This window comes from Perca flavescens, chromosome 7, assembly GCF_004354835.1.
Source record: "Perca flavescens isolate YP-PL-M2 chromosome 7, PFLA_1.0, whole genome shotgun sequence".
NCBI classification, from domain to species: domain Eukaryota; kingdom Metazoa; phylum Chordata; class Actinopteri; order Perciformes; family Percidae; genus Perca; species Perca flavescens.
Genome location: NC_041337.1, coordinates 21,327,861 through 21,341,864, shown reverse-complemented (window position 1 = coordinate 21,341,864; position 14,004 = coordinate 21,327,861). Strand labels below are relative to the sequence as shown.

General features: G+C 41.7%; 1 protein-coding gene across 6 annotated transcripts in view; it reads right to left on the bottom strand.

Moving 5' to 3' along the window:
- The window catches only part of rerea (arginine-glutamic acid dipeptide (RE) repeats a), a 131,769-nt gene that overhangs the window by 10,752 nt on the left and 107,013 nt on the right, over positions 1-14,004 (bottom strand). For all 6 annotated transcript variants that reach the window (XM_028581991.1, XM_028581994.1, XM_028581993.1 and 3 more), the window contains one exon: positions 8,855-8,935. In XM_028581991.1, coding sequence (XP_028437792.1) covers positions 8,855-8,935 — 81 coding nt within the window. The remainder of the gene's footprint in view (positions 1-8,854; positions 8,936-14,004) is intronic.

Here is a 14,004-nt window from a genome sequence, read left to right as displayed (position 1 = left end):
AATGATGATCACCAAAAAACTATTATGTTGACCATGGGTTTGTTCATCCATTTCAGGCTGCTAACAGAACTTTCTGGTTGTTTCCTGTGTGCCTCCCTCTTCAGCCTGGCCAGCCAGTTGGGAAGGAAGGGCGCAGGTGCTAACTGAGGGAAGGCAGGCTTCCTGATGTGAAATCTAATTGAAATGTGCAGATCAAAAGTGTTGAGTGGTGCCGAGCGCAGGCTTTGCTCTGTGCTTAATGACTGTTCTCAGCAGCGCCTCGCTGCAGGCTGACAACTACACGGCCTCAACAACAGCTTGGCAGACACAGGGAAAGGTCACCCTGCCTCTCCATCACTTACACTGTGTCAAGTACCATTACATTAGGCAGGGGCTAATGAAAACATTAACTTGGGCTTTTGAACAGGAATGAACAGGTGCACCGATGAGCTGGTGCAGCCGGGTGTGAATGGAAAGGGGAAAACAAAAGAAGCAGCTTTGTCAAATTTGAGTACGTTTATTTTGAAAATAAGTTATTGCTGATAAAAAAATAAATAAATCCAAGAAGAAATGTGCATACTGCAAAAAAAGGGTAGCCTAACTCTTTGTAATGTTTGTTATATATTTTATCTTTACAGTTCATGAATACAAATTTTTAATCCAGTCACATTGACAAAGGAAGGATTGATGTACGCAAGACATCACAGGCAAAACATTCAATGTGTAGTGGAGTTATACAGTATATGATTTATTTTTGAGTGAAGTGCAGTTGAACATGAACATGGCATGTGGTTGAGAGATGCTTTGTGCTGTAAATTAGTGTCAAAGGGAGATTGACAGATTACCTCTCTCTCAGCCTGCCTGCATGTTCAATTGTGTCCCCCTGAAGTCAAATACGTCCGATCTCTCACACTGACTGTGTACTTTTCCCTATCAAAGTCACTTTGTCATGCTGCCACATGCCCACAGCACACTAAACTTTCATTACCTTGTGTTCCTTTCTCTATGATTGGGTGTTTTGCCAGCGAGTTTGTTTGTACTATTTGAGGCTTCTGAGTAAATTTGCCATTTCTTTATAAAATGAAGATGAAAGTAAAACAGAAACTATTCCAAGAACTTGCATTTAAAACAGTTCACAGGTACCCACTAAAAATTCATGGAAATACTTATAGAATAGAAATAAATAGATCTGCCATAAATAGAAATCTAGATTGGCCCCGGCCTACGCACCATAATTTCCCCCCAGTCCACTAAATCACTGCAGAGCGGTACAGAGTGTGCTGCCGCTCCGCAGTACATGAGATAGTGACAACATAAGCTCAGTATTATAAGACCTTTTAGACTGCTTCCATCTGCAGGAGCTTTCTGGCCAGTGGATTATCCGACAAGGAAAGGGCTTACCCTCCTATCACGACACTCAGGGCTTCAATTCCGGTTATTGCCACTTAAAATGGTTGTCTAAATACGTGTGTGTGTGTGTGTGTGTGTGTGTGAGAGAGAGAGAGAGAGATGGATGTGGAGTTCAAGATTATGTAGAGCAATGTTTTCTTGATACCATTGCTGAGAAACAAGTTTTTCATCCATCGTGCAAAGATTTGCACTTGTAATTAGCATAAATTAATTTTGAAATAATCGGAGCTCTTTAGAGTAATAGCTGAAATATTGCATACAAGACCTTTGCTGGCACAGAAATACAATTTTATATTTATTAATATGAATATGTAGAAATGATCATGCAAACAAATTGAGATTTCAGTAATGGCAAGGGATTTTTTTTTTTGTAACAGAGTTCAACAGGTTTTCTACTTAGTGACTGAGTTGTAAACCATCTTATAAAACTAAATTAAATTAGCCATAAAACCTCTGTAGAGTACAGTTTAATTCTGGGTGGGAGTGCAGGGTATCCTACACTGGGCTCGGTGGTCCTGTGTGCGTGGGCAGGGCTGAGGGTGAGGGCTAAACTTGTGTATTTACACCCTCATCCCCTCTCAGGCCCAGGCCTGAACAGATGGTTTCTGTTTTTCCTGGCAGATTTGTGACAGAGCCACAAAAGGCCCCTGCTTTGACATGAAGCCAAACGGTTAAGGCCGTTACTGGCAAGAGCAGGGGAAGGAGGAGAGAACAGGGGAGAGCTGAGAAGGGGGAGGGCCGATAGTGGAGGAGAGCCGAGAGGGAGGAATAAAGAGCCAGCAGAGGATAACAATGGACAATCGACATTGAAACCAACCACAACCCTAAAAAAAAATTAAAATAAAATCACTCTGCAAATAAAAATCTCTGCAAAATAAAAATCAAGGCAGTGCGCAGGGAGCATGTGATTTCTGGGTTCTGGTGGCTGATAGTGAGTTGTGTAAACATCCATTAGTGCAGCATGAACCTGTGCTCCTCCTGCTTCCTCCACAGTCTGCAGCTGGACTGCTTGCTGATTCATTTCGGTGAGGTGAAGGGGGATGTATTTCTCTGAGCTAAATCAAACGAGGGTTTAATTATGTATGTGCTTGACCCCTGGACTTGGTATTTTTCATGAGCCATGACAGGTTGTACAATGCATTATTTCAGTGAGTGGTGCTTGACTTTTTTTTATCATCTTCATGCTGACTGCAACTGTAGGGGGTAACTTTGTAAATGCTTATGTGGTTGAGCAGGTCATAAGTGTATTTGTGATGCCTGCAGGGCCATTTGACATGTCCCAAAGTGAAGAAAAAAATTAAATGTTTATTTATTTTGAGTCTTTTGACAGCATTGCTATTAATGTTTAATCTGTAATTGATTTATCTTCATAGAATACAATTACATTTAAAAAAAAAAAAAAAAAAAAAAAAAGCTATTACTTCAGTTCACTAGGAACTTGTCACATAATGTGCAGATAAAATGATTAAAAAATAAATAAATAAAAACACCCTGCAAAATGACAGGTACCAAGTGAACTTAAAACGATTTTCTATTTCTTTAGACTTTTGGTGAGCGAATAGTAAAAGGACCTTGGCTGGTGGAGCAGGGTGCATGTGAAAGGCAGTTAAATAGACAGCCAATCCCTGCTGCAAAGTGCCTTTCTGCTGGAGAATGACTGAATAAGCTCTGCTTTCACAGGTCAGGGATGCACATGCTGAAGAATCAGCACTCTTAGTGTTTTTCCTGCTGTAAGCGCTTTTGCCTATGAAAGCAGATTGGATGGCAACAGTGCCTTTTTGCTGGAGGGTCGATCCTGCGTGTTCTGCTGATAAGCTAGTCCCCAAAAACCACAACATGAAGCTTACCAAAGAACTCAATTACACAGGGAGCTCTGGCTCGCTCTGGCTCCATCTATTAGGTGGAAAAAAGATTTTGCCCACACTCTGCCGTGTTAAATTGCCTGCGGTCTGCTAAAAGAACATCAATATGTGCTGGTTGAGCTTCTGTCAGCCGACAGCGATTTCAATGCCTAAAGAAGTTATATCATTTACACAAAAGCTGTTCTGTCACACTACTGACAGCTGCTGCCAACTGGACCAAGCCCCTGTAGTTTGTAGCTGGTTTAATTAGTGTTTGAACCAAAAGTATTTATAATCAAAGTCATCCCCAAGGTTCTGGCTGCTGAGCTAAGGAGATGGCAATGAATTAATTTGACATTTGTACAGATTGTACCAGGGCAAACATCTGCTGTGAGGTTGTGTTGAGAACACTGTTCTCCTGTTGGCCATCCTGTAAATGACAGAGCCTGGGGAGGCAGAGTGCTCTCTTTTCTCAAGATGCTGCAAGAGCCGCTCAGCACATCACCTCCTGGTTGATGTGAGTGTCGAGACAAGCAGTATATGCCTTTTAAAATTATAACATGCTCTACAGTCACAGTTACTTTTGTGCCCTGTACTGTTTGGCCACCTGCCAAAATCAAAAAGTAACAACAAACACAAACTGGGAATTTAAGTTTTTGGGCCCTATTTTAACGATCTGAAAACGCAAGTATGAAACGCAAAACCCAAGTAGCTTTGTGGGCGGATCTCGGGCGCTGTTGCTAATATACTGGCGGGATAAATGAGTCTTGCGCCCAACGCAAATCTAAAATGGGTTGGTCTGAAGTAGCTAGGTGTGGTTTGGGCGTAATGTGAAAATAACCAATCAGAGCGTCATCCCACATTCCCTTTAAGAGCAGGCGCGCTTGTTCCATGGCGGATTGCTATTATGACGGCGGATTTGCCTGGCGCACGCCAGCGGGATCTGTCCGGGATGCGGCAAAGTAATAAATGCCCGTCTTGGCCGGGTGGCGATGTTGCTGCGGCCTCTCGGGCGCATCTCCTCAAGTCTGGAGAGGATTGCTGCAGTCATGGAGCGTCGGCCTCCAAACGCACCACCTGCTCCTGTTGTGCCCCTTCCTCTTCCCCCCACTCCATCTCCGTCACCCGCTCCACCAGGAGCACATCGCGCATTGCCACTCCCGGACCAGATCCCGCCGTAGTTCAACATCACGTCTCCTTAAGTCCTCTAATATTTCCTCATTTATGTCATCAACACATCCATGATTCATGGAAATGTGTAAAACACAACAAGCCACAAAAAATGCTGCGACTTTTTGAGGACTGTACTATAAAGTTCCTCCTGATCTATCCAAACACCTGAAGCGCATTTTCAGTAATATTTTTCCTTGTAATTATGTATGGTTTGCAAAAATGGGAACTGCTGCGTCCGTTTAGATGAGAGAAGTGTATGCGTGTTGTGCACACGCTACATTATGGCCAAGCATGCGCCCCTAAAATAGCATCTGAATAACGCGCCACTGACTTTAAACCAGGTTTTTCCTGGTCAGTGGCGGAATTGTTTTCTGAAACTGCAAAATAGCACCAAGTAAGTTTGCGCCGGAACACGCCTCCCTATTTTACCGACGTGCGTCTGTGGAGGGAAAAGTCCGCTGTGCGTCGGGTGCAAAATAGGAATGATACATGCATCAGTGTAAAAAGGCAATTGCGCTGGGTGCAAGATAGGGGCCATAGTGTTTAAATGAATGTTTCAATTGCTGCTACTTGCCCAGCTGTTGTAATCAAACTATTTGCTATCTGAGGACACTTGTTTGACTTGTGACTGTAACACGAACCAAAAACACACTGTGGTTTCACCTTTGTTAGCTTTTCTAACACACAGCACCTTTCTGTCTATCTCACCTCCTGTAGGTTTACATGACTTGCAGCTGATGTTTTGCTGTGCAAGTACCAGCTGAATGTATTAATGAAACTGTATTACATTACTATATAGATTAATATAAATAAACTTAAAAATTCTATTTTTAATATCTAAATTGTACACGATTACTAAAATACAATTGTTTAACTATGTCGGTGCTAATGCTAATTCTGTGCCGATATACTGTATGAACTTTAAATATTCAAACAGAGTAAAGGGTAGCAGTCACAAGAGAACAAACTAAACAGGATGCAGGAATGGAGCCTCGGGGGAAAACCGAACTAATAAACATTCACACCAAGCTTTTGTTCTATGCTTGTAAATTGTTTTCCTTTGCTTCATCTAGTTTAGGGCTGAAACGATTCCTTGAGTAACTCGAATAATTCGATTACTAAAAATCCTCGATGCAAAATGATTTGCCTCGAAGCTTCGTTTAATCAATGTTACCAACGTATCGCTCACGGGGTTTCCGCACGGATGATTATTATTGTCGCACATCGGTGCTAACACACATGCCATGAAGACTGACGGCGCAGATTACAAAATGAAGAAAGAGCGTAAATAGTGAGGGGAGAAGAGACAGGCTGGAGAAAACGACAGAAAGTGTCCAAAGTTTGGAATCAGTTCAAACATAATTAAAACAAAAACTCTGTACAGTGTGTCTACTGCAAAATCAAACTAGTTTACTAGTTTTTAGTAAATAAATTACTTGTATTTTCATGCAATTTATAATTTCTCTCATAGGAAACAAAGACACAAGCTGTACTGAATACAGTTTTAGCCATGAGTTAATTTTTCAGTTTGTTTTACTCAGTGATACATATTACCCCTAAAATAATCAAGTTCTAGTTATGTTCTGATTTGCACATTAATAGCTTCACATTTAATTTTAAAGTTAACTGAAGTACCTTTTCCCACCAATGAAATGGTTTGGGTTCAATCATGTATGGAAATTGGACAACGCTTTAATTTGATCGAATTTTCAACTGTCAATTTTATCTGTTTGGCAGCAAACAGAGCTATAGTTGATACAAATCTGTTCAGCAAATACTGAGAGTTGATATCCCCTAAAACCACATTTTTATGAAAAACCCTCCAATCAAAATATCAGGAGCAGAGTTATCTGTAATCTGCCATTTCAGCATATTTAGTTGTTTAAACACTGGAAGCAGCAAGCTCATGTTCCATGACGTCCTCTCTGGAGTGAAGGAAATGGTGGCAGCAGCAAAGTTAGTTGCAGACGGTCAGAAGACACACCCACTTCCCCCTCTGGGCCTTTATGTGACTTTATATAAAGCATTCCTGAGTGCTAGTCAGGCCTGGTGTGTTTACACAGGGCTGGGTGCTTACCCTTGGCACTGGGTGTTTGAGCCGCGCTGGCACTTCAGGGGCAGCGCGGCTAATAGGGGCTAGTGGGAGGAACGGTGAGGGGCAGACACACTGTACTGGACCTCTGGATATCAGCCCAAGGGCTTTATGCTCTGCACTCTGGCTCAACAACAGCTGTCCAACCAGAACTCAGGGCAGGAACACCCTCATTTCTGTAACATGCTTCTTTTTCGATGGCTTTGCATGCAAGTGGAACGACAGAAATACGTGCCTGTTACTGGAGATAATAGGAAAATCTAAAATATCTTGTCGTGCTTATGTTCCACAGATAGATTTGGTAAGGTAGAAGGTAGAAAATAAATAGAGCTTTTTCTCGGGGTATTAACTGGCACTCGCTCAACTTCAGTCTTACAGCACAAAAGCAAGTTCAATCATAAGCAAAGAGTTTATTTATTCCTGTGCGACAACCCAGGCTTTTCAGTGGCTATATTGAGCAAAAGCCCCACCTTACCCCTTCTCCTCCGGTCGCTGCTATCCTCCCCGTAGTCTCCCAGTCATTTTCTCCTTTTTTTCACACGTTTAAAGGGCAGTTTATTTTCCATTTGGAGGGGGAAATTAATCTCTCTCTGCTCAGTGGTGGTGGCAGGCCTAGATCCTGGAGGTCTATTACTTCTCCTGCCAAGAAGACTCCCCCTCCAGGTTGAAATACATTAATACCTCCTTTATAGCTAATCAACTAGACTAGTCGTATATTTCAAAACCAGCAAACATAATTGAAGAAACCTCTGTTCGTACACTTTAATCTCTTATTCAAGAGGTCCAAATTGGTTTTGAGGAATACAAAATGTAGCACAAAAGAGTTGAGACTAAAGAGTTATGAAGTAAAACATATGACATGATATGTAGGGGCTGTAAGAAGCAGGGCTGACATATCCTCAGCTCACAGCAGACAAGGAAATTACGTGTTGAGAAGTATGACAAACACCTTTGATTTCCTTTGATGTCTGCGTCAGCACTGTGGCGGCACACTTCCAGCAGAAGCAGCCTCACAGAAACAGCAAGGTCTGCATTGCTTTATGAATCAAAACGCATATCTAAGAATAATTTAACAGCTAAGTCAAAGGTGTGGAGGACTTTGAAGCAAATGCACATGTACAGCATGTTCCCTTTATAGTCGAGATACAAAACAAATCAGTTTTCCTTGTGGAAATATAATTAGATTAAGATTATAGTAAAAGCCATTTTAAAGAGGAACAACACAAAGTATGTGGTTGCTACGTTTTGGTTCAACATAATGATCACGTTAGTTTAAGTGTTGCTTATCATCGTTTGTCCATTTGTACCATGAAACAAGTTATGTGCAGTACTAATTTAAACATTGACGCATGCGCACACCCACACACAGAGAAAGGAAACTCTGACATCCTTCTGACCGTGTACACAAAACACCACATTACAACAGTTCCTCAAAGCTCAGCAGATATAAAATCAATTTGTTTCCTTTAATTAAAATGTTGTCAGTAATCTTACCAAGAAAGATGAGGTAAAATGTAATAATAACACACATTATAAATATACTCCTCAAGATAGTTAAAGGCACAATAATCAATTCAAACGCCAAATTCAAAATACAAATTTGGAACCTACTTTCACTTTTAGGTGCCTACAATGACTCATACTTGACAGCAACAAAATCTAAGTTATTAATATTTTCTGATGCTGTTGAAGGATTGTTGACACCAGTGATGTCAGCAAACAAAGGAGCCTGTCTTTTCAGCTATGATCATTTGAGGAATAAACAAAAAAACTCAAATTCTTTGAATATGAACATATCTCTAATTTAAATGATCAAAATAATGAATTGGGCCTTTAAAAGAAAGACGTTTTCTGTCTCATTCAACTTCAATTCACCACTTTGAGACCCTAAATGAAATTTCTTCCGTAAAAAAAATGATGTTCACTTAAATAGGCTCCCATTGTAACCTGCTTTGTTGGAAGGCATTATGCTGCATCTACTCTGAAAGTTGGTGAAAATGTAAAAAACAAAAAAAAATCTTGACTGCTGCTGTAACACACAAACATGAGATAAAGCAGGCTGCTCTTCTGAAAGCACATTTAGCCTTTTGTCTTCTCAGGTATAACAATGTTTTTATTTTTCAGACGGCCTGAAGGGAGGTCTGACAATTCTGCATACAGTTGTTGGCAGACAGCACGTACTTCTTATCAATAAGGCCTGCGGTTGAAAAACAGCCAAGCTCAAATTATCACACCAAAAATGTTAAATATTGCTCACGCTTTCCATTAGGTAGGAGCCTCATTTTATGTTTCAGTATTATAAAACAAATGGCACACACTGAAAAAGTTTGACAGTATAGAGAGAATTAGATCGTCTTACCGTTTCTTTGTTGGGCAGCAGCTCTTTCCGGATCCTGAAGAAGTTTTTGCCGAACTGTCTCAACCCTTTAATGAAGCGCTTCTGCATTTTTTTTCACAGAGAAAGAGAGGGAGAGAAAACCAGTTAGTATCCGTGAAGTCAGCTTAACTGCGACCACATAAAGTTACAGGCTAACACCATGACAAAAAACATTGTTTTCATTTCGCTCGTCTGTGGTTGGGGAGGTTTGATGTGTATCTACAAATCTCTGTCGCCGTTTAAAGTCCGGAAAAAAAACACAGCCATGTCAAAGCAAAACGAGAGAGGAAATGACAAGTAAGGCAGGGTAAGAAGCTCAGAATGTCTTTTCATGTGGAGAGAAAACACAGTTAAAAAATATATAATTAGTATGAAAACATACTTGACAGTATGCATGTTGTTGCAACGTGTTGTTGATGAAAAGTTTAAAGTCAAAGCCTGAACTTGCATGCACTGTGCATGGCTGACAGTTTCGATTTTTGTCTGTACATTATGACAATTTTTAAAAGCATATAAAATTCAAAAATTTTAAATCGACAAATTTTCCCTTAAATGAGTGAATGGAGATGAACGACATGATGACAGATATTGCTACATCATAACATCAAATTTAATCTGACATGTAAACTCAATGTGAACATACCAGCCCACCTCAATGAGCACAGAAACAACTGAAAAACAAATAAATACCCAAAAGCTGAACAACCTAAATGTATTTCTTCTCCTTTAAGAGCCACAGACCGAGAGCCATTAAAAGCGGAGGCTGAAAACATTCATAACCAGTGAAGCAGACAACCAAACAGATTTACTTTCTTGTTTCAGAGGCGAGCCCTGTTCCTCAGTGATCTCAGCCAACCGTTTCCACCAAGTAACTCCAGCAAAAAGCAGGGAAAAGTCCTCAGGGAGCACGGCACAAATCTCTACGTCCAACCACAGGTAAAGGAAAAATTAGGGGGCAAATCCACACCGTCTCTGACGGTACACTGCTTGTTTTTCCCCTTTTCTTTTACAAGCAAGAAATAGCTTGTCACTCTCTGCTCTTCCACTACAAAGGGGAAGGCTTTACATGTGATCTTTCTGCAAGAGAGCCTCTGGTTCGCAGCAGGCTGGAAAACCTGGAGTGGAGTCCTGTGCCTCATGTTAGTGTTCAGCACGGCGCTCATTTCAGCCTGTTCTCGTTCCTTTAGACACGGCACCAGCAGGCTTCATGTCTCACCCCCACAAAGGAAAAGCCAGGCCACTGTTTGTACTGAAACTACACCAAAGCCACCTACTTTACTGAAATAGAAATGACAGCAGTCCTTTAAATGCATTCAGAGCTTTGGGGTGAGCACGCACGCAGAGGCACAAACTCAACTAGCTGCCAGCGCGAGAAGGGACGCAGGCTGATACAATTTGTGCGGAGAAAGGTCTCGGACATGGTGGAACGAGACAAGTGAGAAGGAAAACCAGACATGGAGTCTTTCCTGAGTGTCAGGAGTTCATTTTCCATGCCATGTACAGTATGTTATGTAACCACAAATTGTTTACATACCCAGATTTTGGTGGGGAACAAAGGCCAAATTTACAGAAGTAACACAGCCAGCTGCAAAACACAACTGTCTTTTAGGAGGGAAAATTACAGGCAAGGACAGACCTATCTCAACAACAGGAATGAATGGCTGTATTTATCTCCATTACGCAGACAAACTTCTGCGTGGAACTTCTGTGAGGAACAAAATATTGTTAAGTACAAGGTCTGAGTTACACCAGACAAAATAATCAAACATAAGAGGATCAAAAGCTAGATGTAAAAGAGCTGACAGCTGAACAAATAGAGCCCGTCCTCATCAGTGACATGAGACAGCAGTTAATTTGCATTAATCAGACCGAAGGTGTAGCGGTTGATTAGCCAGTAGATGGAGCCGTCTCCAACACAAGCGCCCCCCCACTCCCCAACATCTGAAACCCATCTCCAACCACTCGAGGGTTAAGAGCAGATTACCACTGGACTGTCAGTCAAACTTCACCAGAGCTACATATGACCAGTGGAACGCCACTGCAGAGATTCAGAGGATCAACATTACAGGGCTTGTTTGACAGGCGATGACAAAACTAGGTAAATATTCAGATGAAATTCAAGCTTCAAAAATATTTGTAGAAACAAAACTGCAAAATTTCAAGAGGATGCAAGAATAGTTGAAAAATCCTGAAGCACAGTTAGTCCTGACGATGAGGTAGGATACATTTCAATGATGTGTTTATTTTCTCCTTAGCAGCAATAAGGTGAGAGTGCTACGTCTTTACCTGAGGCTGTGGACCTGCAGTGATAAAAATCTGTTACATTTATTTTTTTGGCAGATGTTTTTTTTCCAAGGCAAAAGAGGTGCCTCTACACTCAGCTACGTGTTCCACCTGACACAAGTGACATGTGCCTCGAAAATGACTTTTGGATGGAGAGATATAGAGAGTAAGAAAGAGCATTAAAGGTGAGTAAGTACTCTCAGAAGAAGTAGGTCTTCGATTTTTTAAAGACCGAGGGGGATTCTGATCAAATTGAGTTTGGTTTTACCACTGAGGGACCACACAAGGAAAAAAGTTTGGATTGAGATCTCCTGCATCGTAGTACTACAGCAGGGTTAATCAATAATTAGACCTGCCCGTGCAGCCTGTGTGTCTGTCCTAATTATGTCACCTTAATTATGCTCCCCAACTGTACCATTTACACAGTCTGTCTGTCCGTCTCCATAGAGGAGCTGTGTGCATACTCCCTCTCTCCTCCCCCCTCTCCCTCCTCCCTTCCGTTTTCTTTCTCTTGCTGGCTCCCTCCTCCCCTCTCTGCATGTCGGCTCCAGTTTAAGGCTCCATTTCAGCTGCCTGAGCTCACTGCTCTCCAGCCCAGCTAATAAATCATCCGCCAATCTGCTCCCTGAATCGCTCTGCCCCTGCTCCGATTGCTCCAGCCCTGCGTTGCTTGGCAACACAGCGGTGGAGGAGGGGCTGATGGGGCCAGAGCAAGCAAGCCACAGAGAGAGACAGAGAGAGAGAGAGAGAGAGAGGGAGAGAGAAAGAAAGAGAGAGGAGGAGGAGGAGGGGCGGCTGGGTGGAAGCGCCACCAAATGGCCATCCGCTGTGTAGAAACAACAGGCTTCTCTCTGCTAGTGTGTTCCAGAGAGCTGGCGCTTTTCACCCGCCCCAAGTTTCCCCTCGGAGACTAACAGAGCACTATTGTGAGGCTGGAGAGGAGACATATAAAAGGAGGAGGAGAATGTTTAAAAAAAAAGATTCAATAGGCCATTGTTTGTGTGCGCACTTCCTGCTTGAGAGTTAATTGTTGGGAGTTGTAAAACTGGTAAAGATAATGCAGACATATGCACAAAGATGGTATCATTATGATCAACAGGGCGCAGACTCACACATGGAACATAATTCCTGCTAAATGTCATTCCACGAAAACAGTGACGCAAGATTGTTCAACAGCAAACAAAGCCCCTTTCACTCAATATGGAGTCATTATACTTGACTTGTTGTTAAAAGCTGACCTTTCAAAGCCTGCATTGTATAAACCCGAAGGGCCGAGGGCAGTCAGTCAGCAAGCCAAAGCGGAAAAAAACACGGCTGTCTGTTATGAAATATCATCTAAGATTGGCCCCGGTGTGCAGAGAGGAAATCACAACATGCTTGACGAAGAGAGGGGGAGACCGCATTGATAGACACTAGACTACCCACATCCTCTTTGCACTGACGCTATACATACAGTCCAATCTGTTTAGAAAAATCAATGTAGATGTTCATAAAGATATACCCTTTGATTAGAAACCCTTCTTAAAAACACTATCATCTAAAAAATACTTTTACAGATGAAAAGCCTGTTTTTACATTTGCCAAAGAAACACAGAGATATTCTGCCAACTCTTAGTAGGCAAAGTAACGTCTTCTGCTTCCTTTTGCTTGAACTGACACAAAAGGTGACAGGAAATTCCAGCACACACCCATCCTGCCTGCTATTTAGTTACTAAACAACCCTAAAAAGCATTGCTGGCACTGTACCATAAGGGTGATAAAATGCACTGTTGACACTAAATCTTTGGTGTAGGAGACAGAGCTCCCTCTGCAGACGAGAACCACCAAAGTACAGCTGCTCATCTAACTTTGAAATAATCCACAGCCTGCAGCAGGGCATGTTGCGTTTTATCCGCCTGTGGTGTTTTTGGTTGGGCAGAGTGTCTTCTGTCTGTAGGTTTGTGTTCAACCACTGGGGGGCCGCTACTCTCTCCCTACCCTCCCACCTCAGAGCTGTCGGTTGCCTGCTCCAGTCATCCATCAGCTGAAGACGCAGCCGGAGATAAGCCGCGGCACAGCGCAGCTGGCTGAGGAATAGACCTGCCGCCACACAGCAGCCATAGATCAGCCTCTCTGTCTCTGACATGGCGACACACAGCACGACTGCTGCTGCTTCTGATTGTTTATATGGAACCTCCTGTTGGCCGATGCATTATTAGCACCACTTACTTACAATCAGGAATGACAGCAGCTTCATGTGAAGTGACAATTTCTTTACATCAAGTGGGAGAGGGCAAGAATCCTTTGATTACCTTCACCACGTCTGCAGGTACAGATGACATAGTATGGACTGTACTTTGGATTTTATTGAGATGCAATGTAGCCAAATAACTTTTAGAATAAAATCCTTAGATTTACAGAGGCAAATTATAGCTTAAGATCGCTATATATAGCAATGGATCTGAGGCTAGGTGAGAATTTAAGGTCTAATATTTATGTAAGATACTAGATATGTATTTGTTGTATAAGTATATACGTTATATTTAAATGCATATCTTGTTTATTCTTTTTTAAATGTATTCTTTTTCACAGTTTATTAACTTACTTGAACTATTTTCATAATTATAACTGGACATGGGAGGGCTTTGATGGGTTGGATACTACGTATAATAATAATTAAAAAAAACTTTTTGACACTCAATCCCGTCATTATACTGTCAATAAAGAGAAACTGGGTAGTGGAAACACAGGTGGGTGATTATGTTTATAATGGCATCTGTATATAACACATTTTACAACTATAGAATAAATCATAAATAACCGATTTTCATTAAGAGTAAAAGGTAAAAATAATACTGCAACAAAAGTGA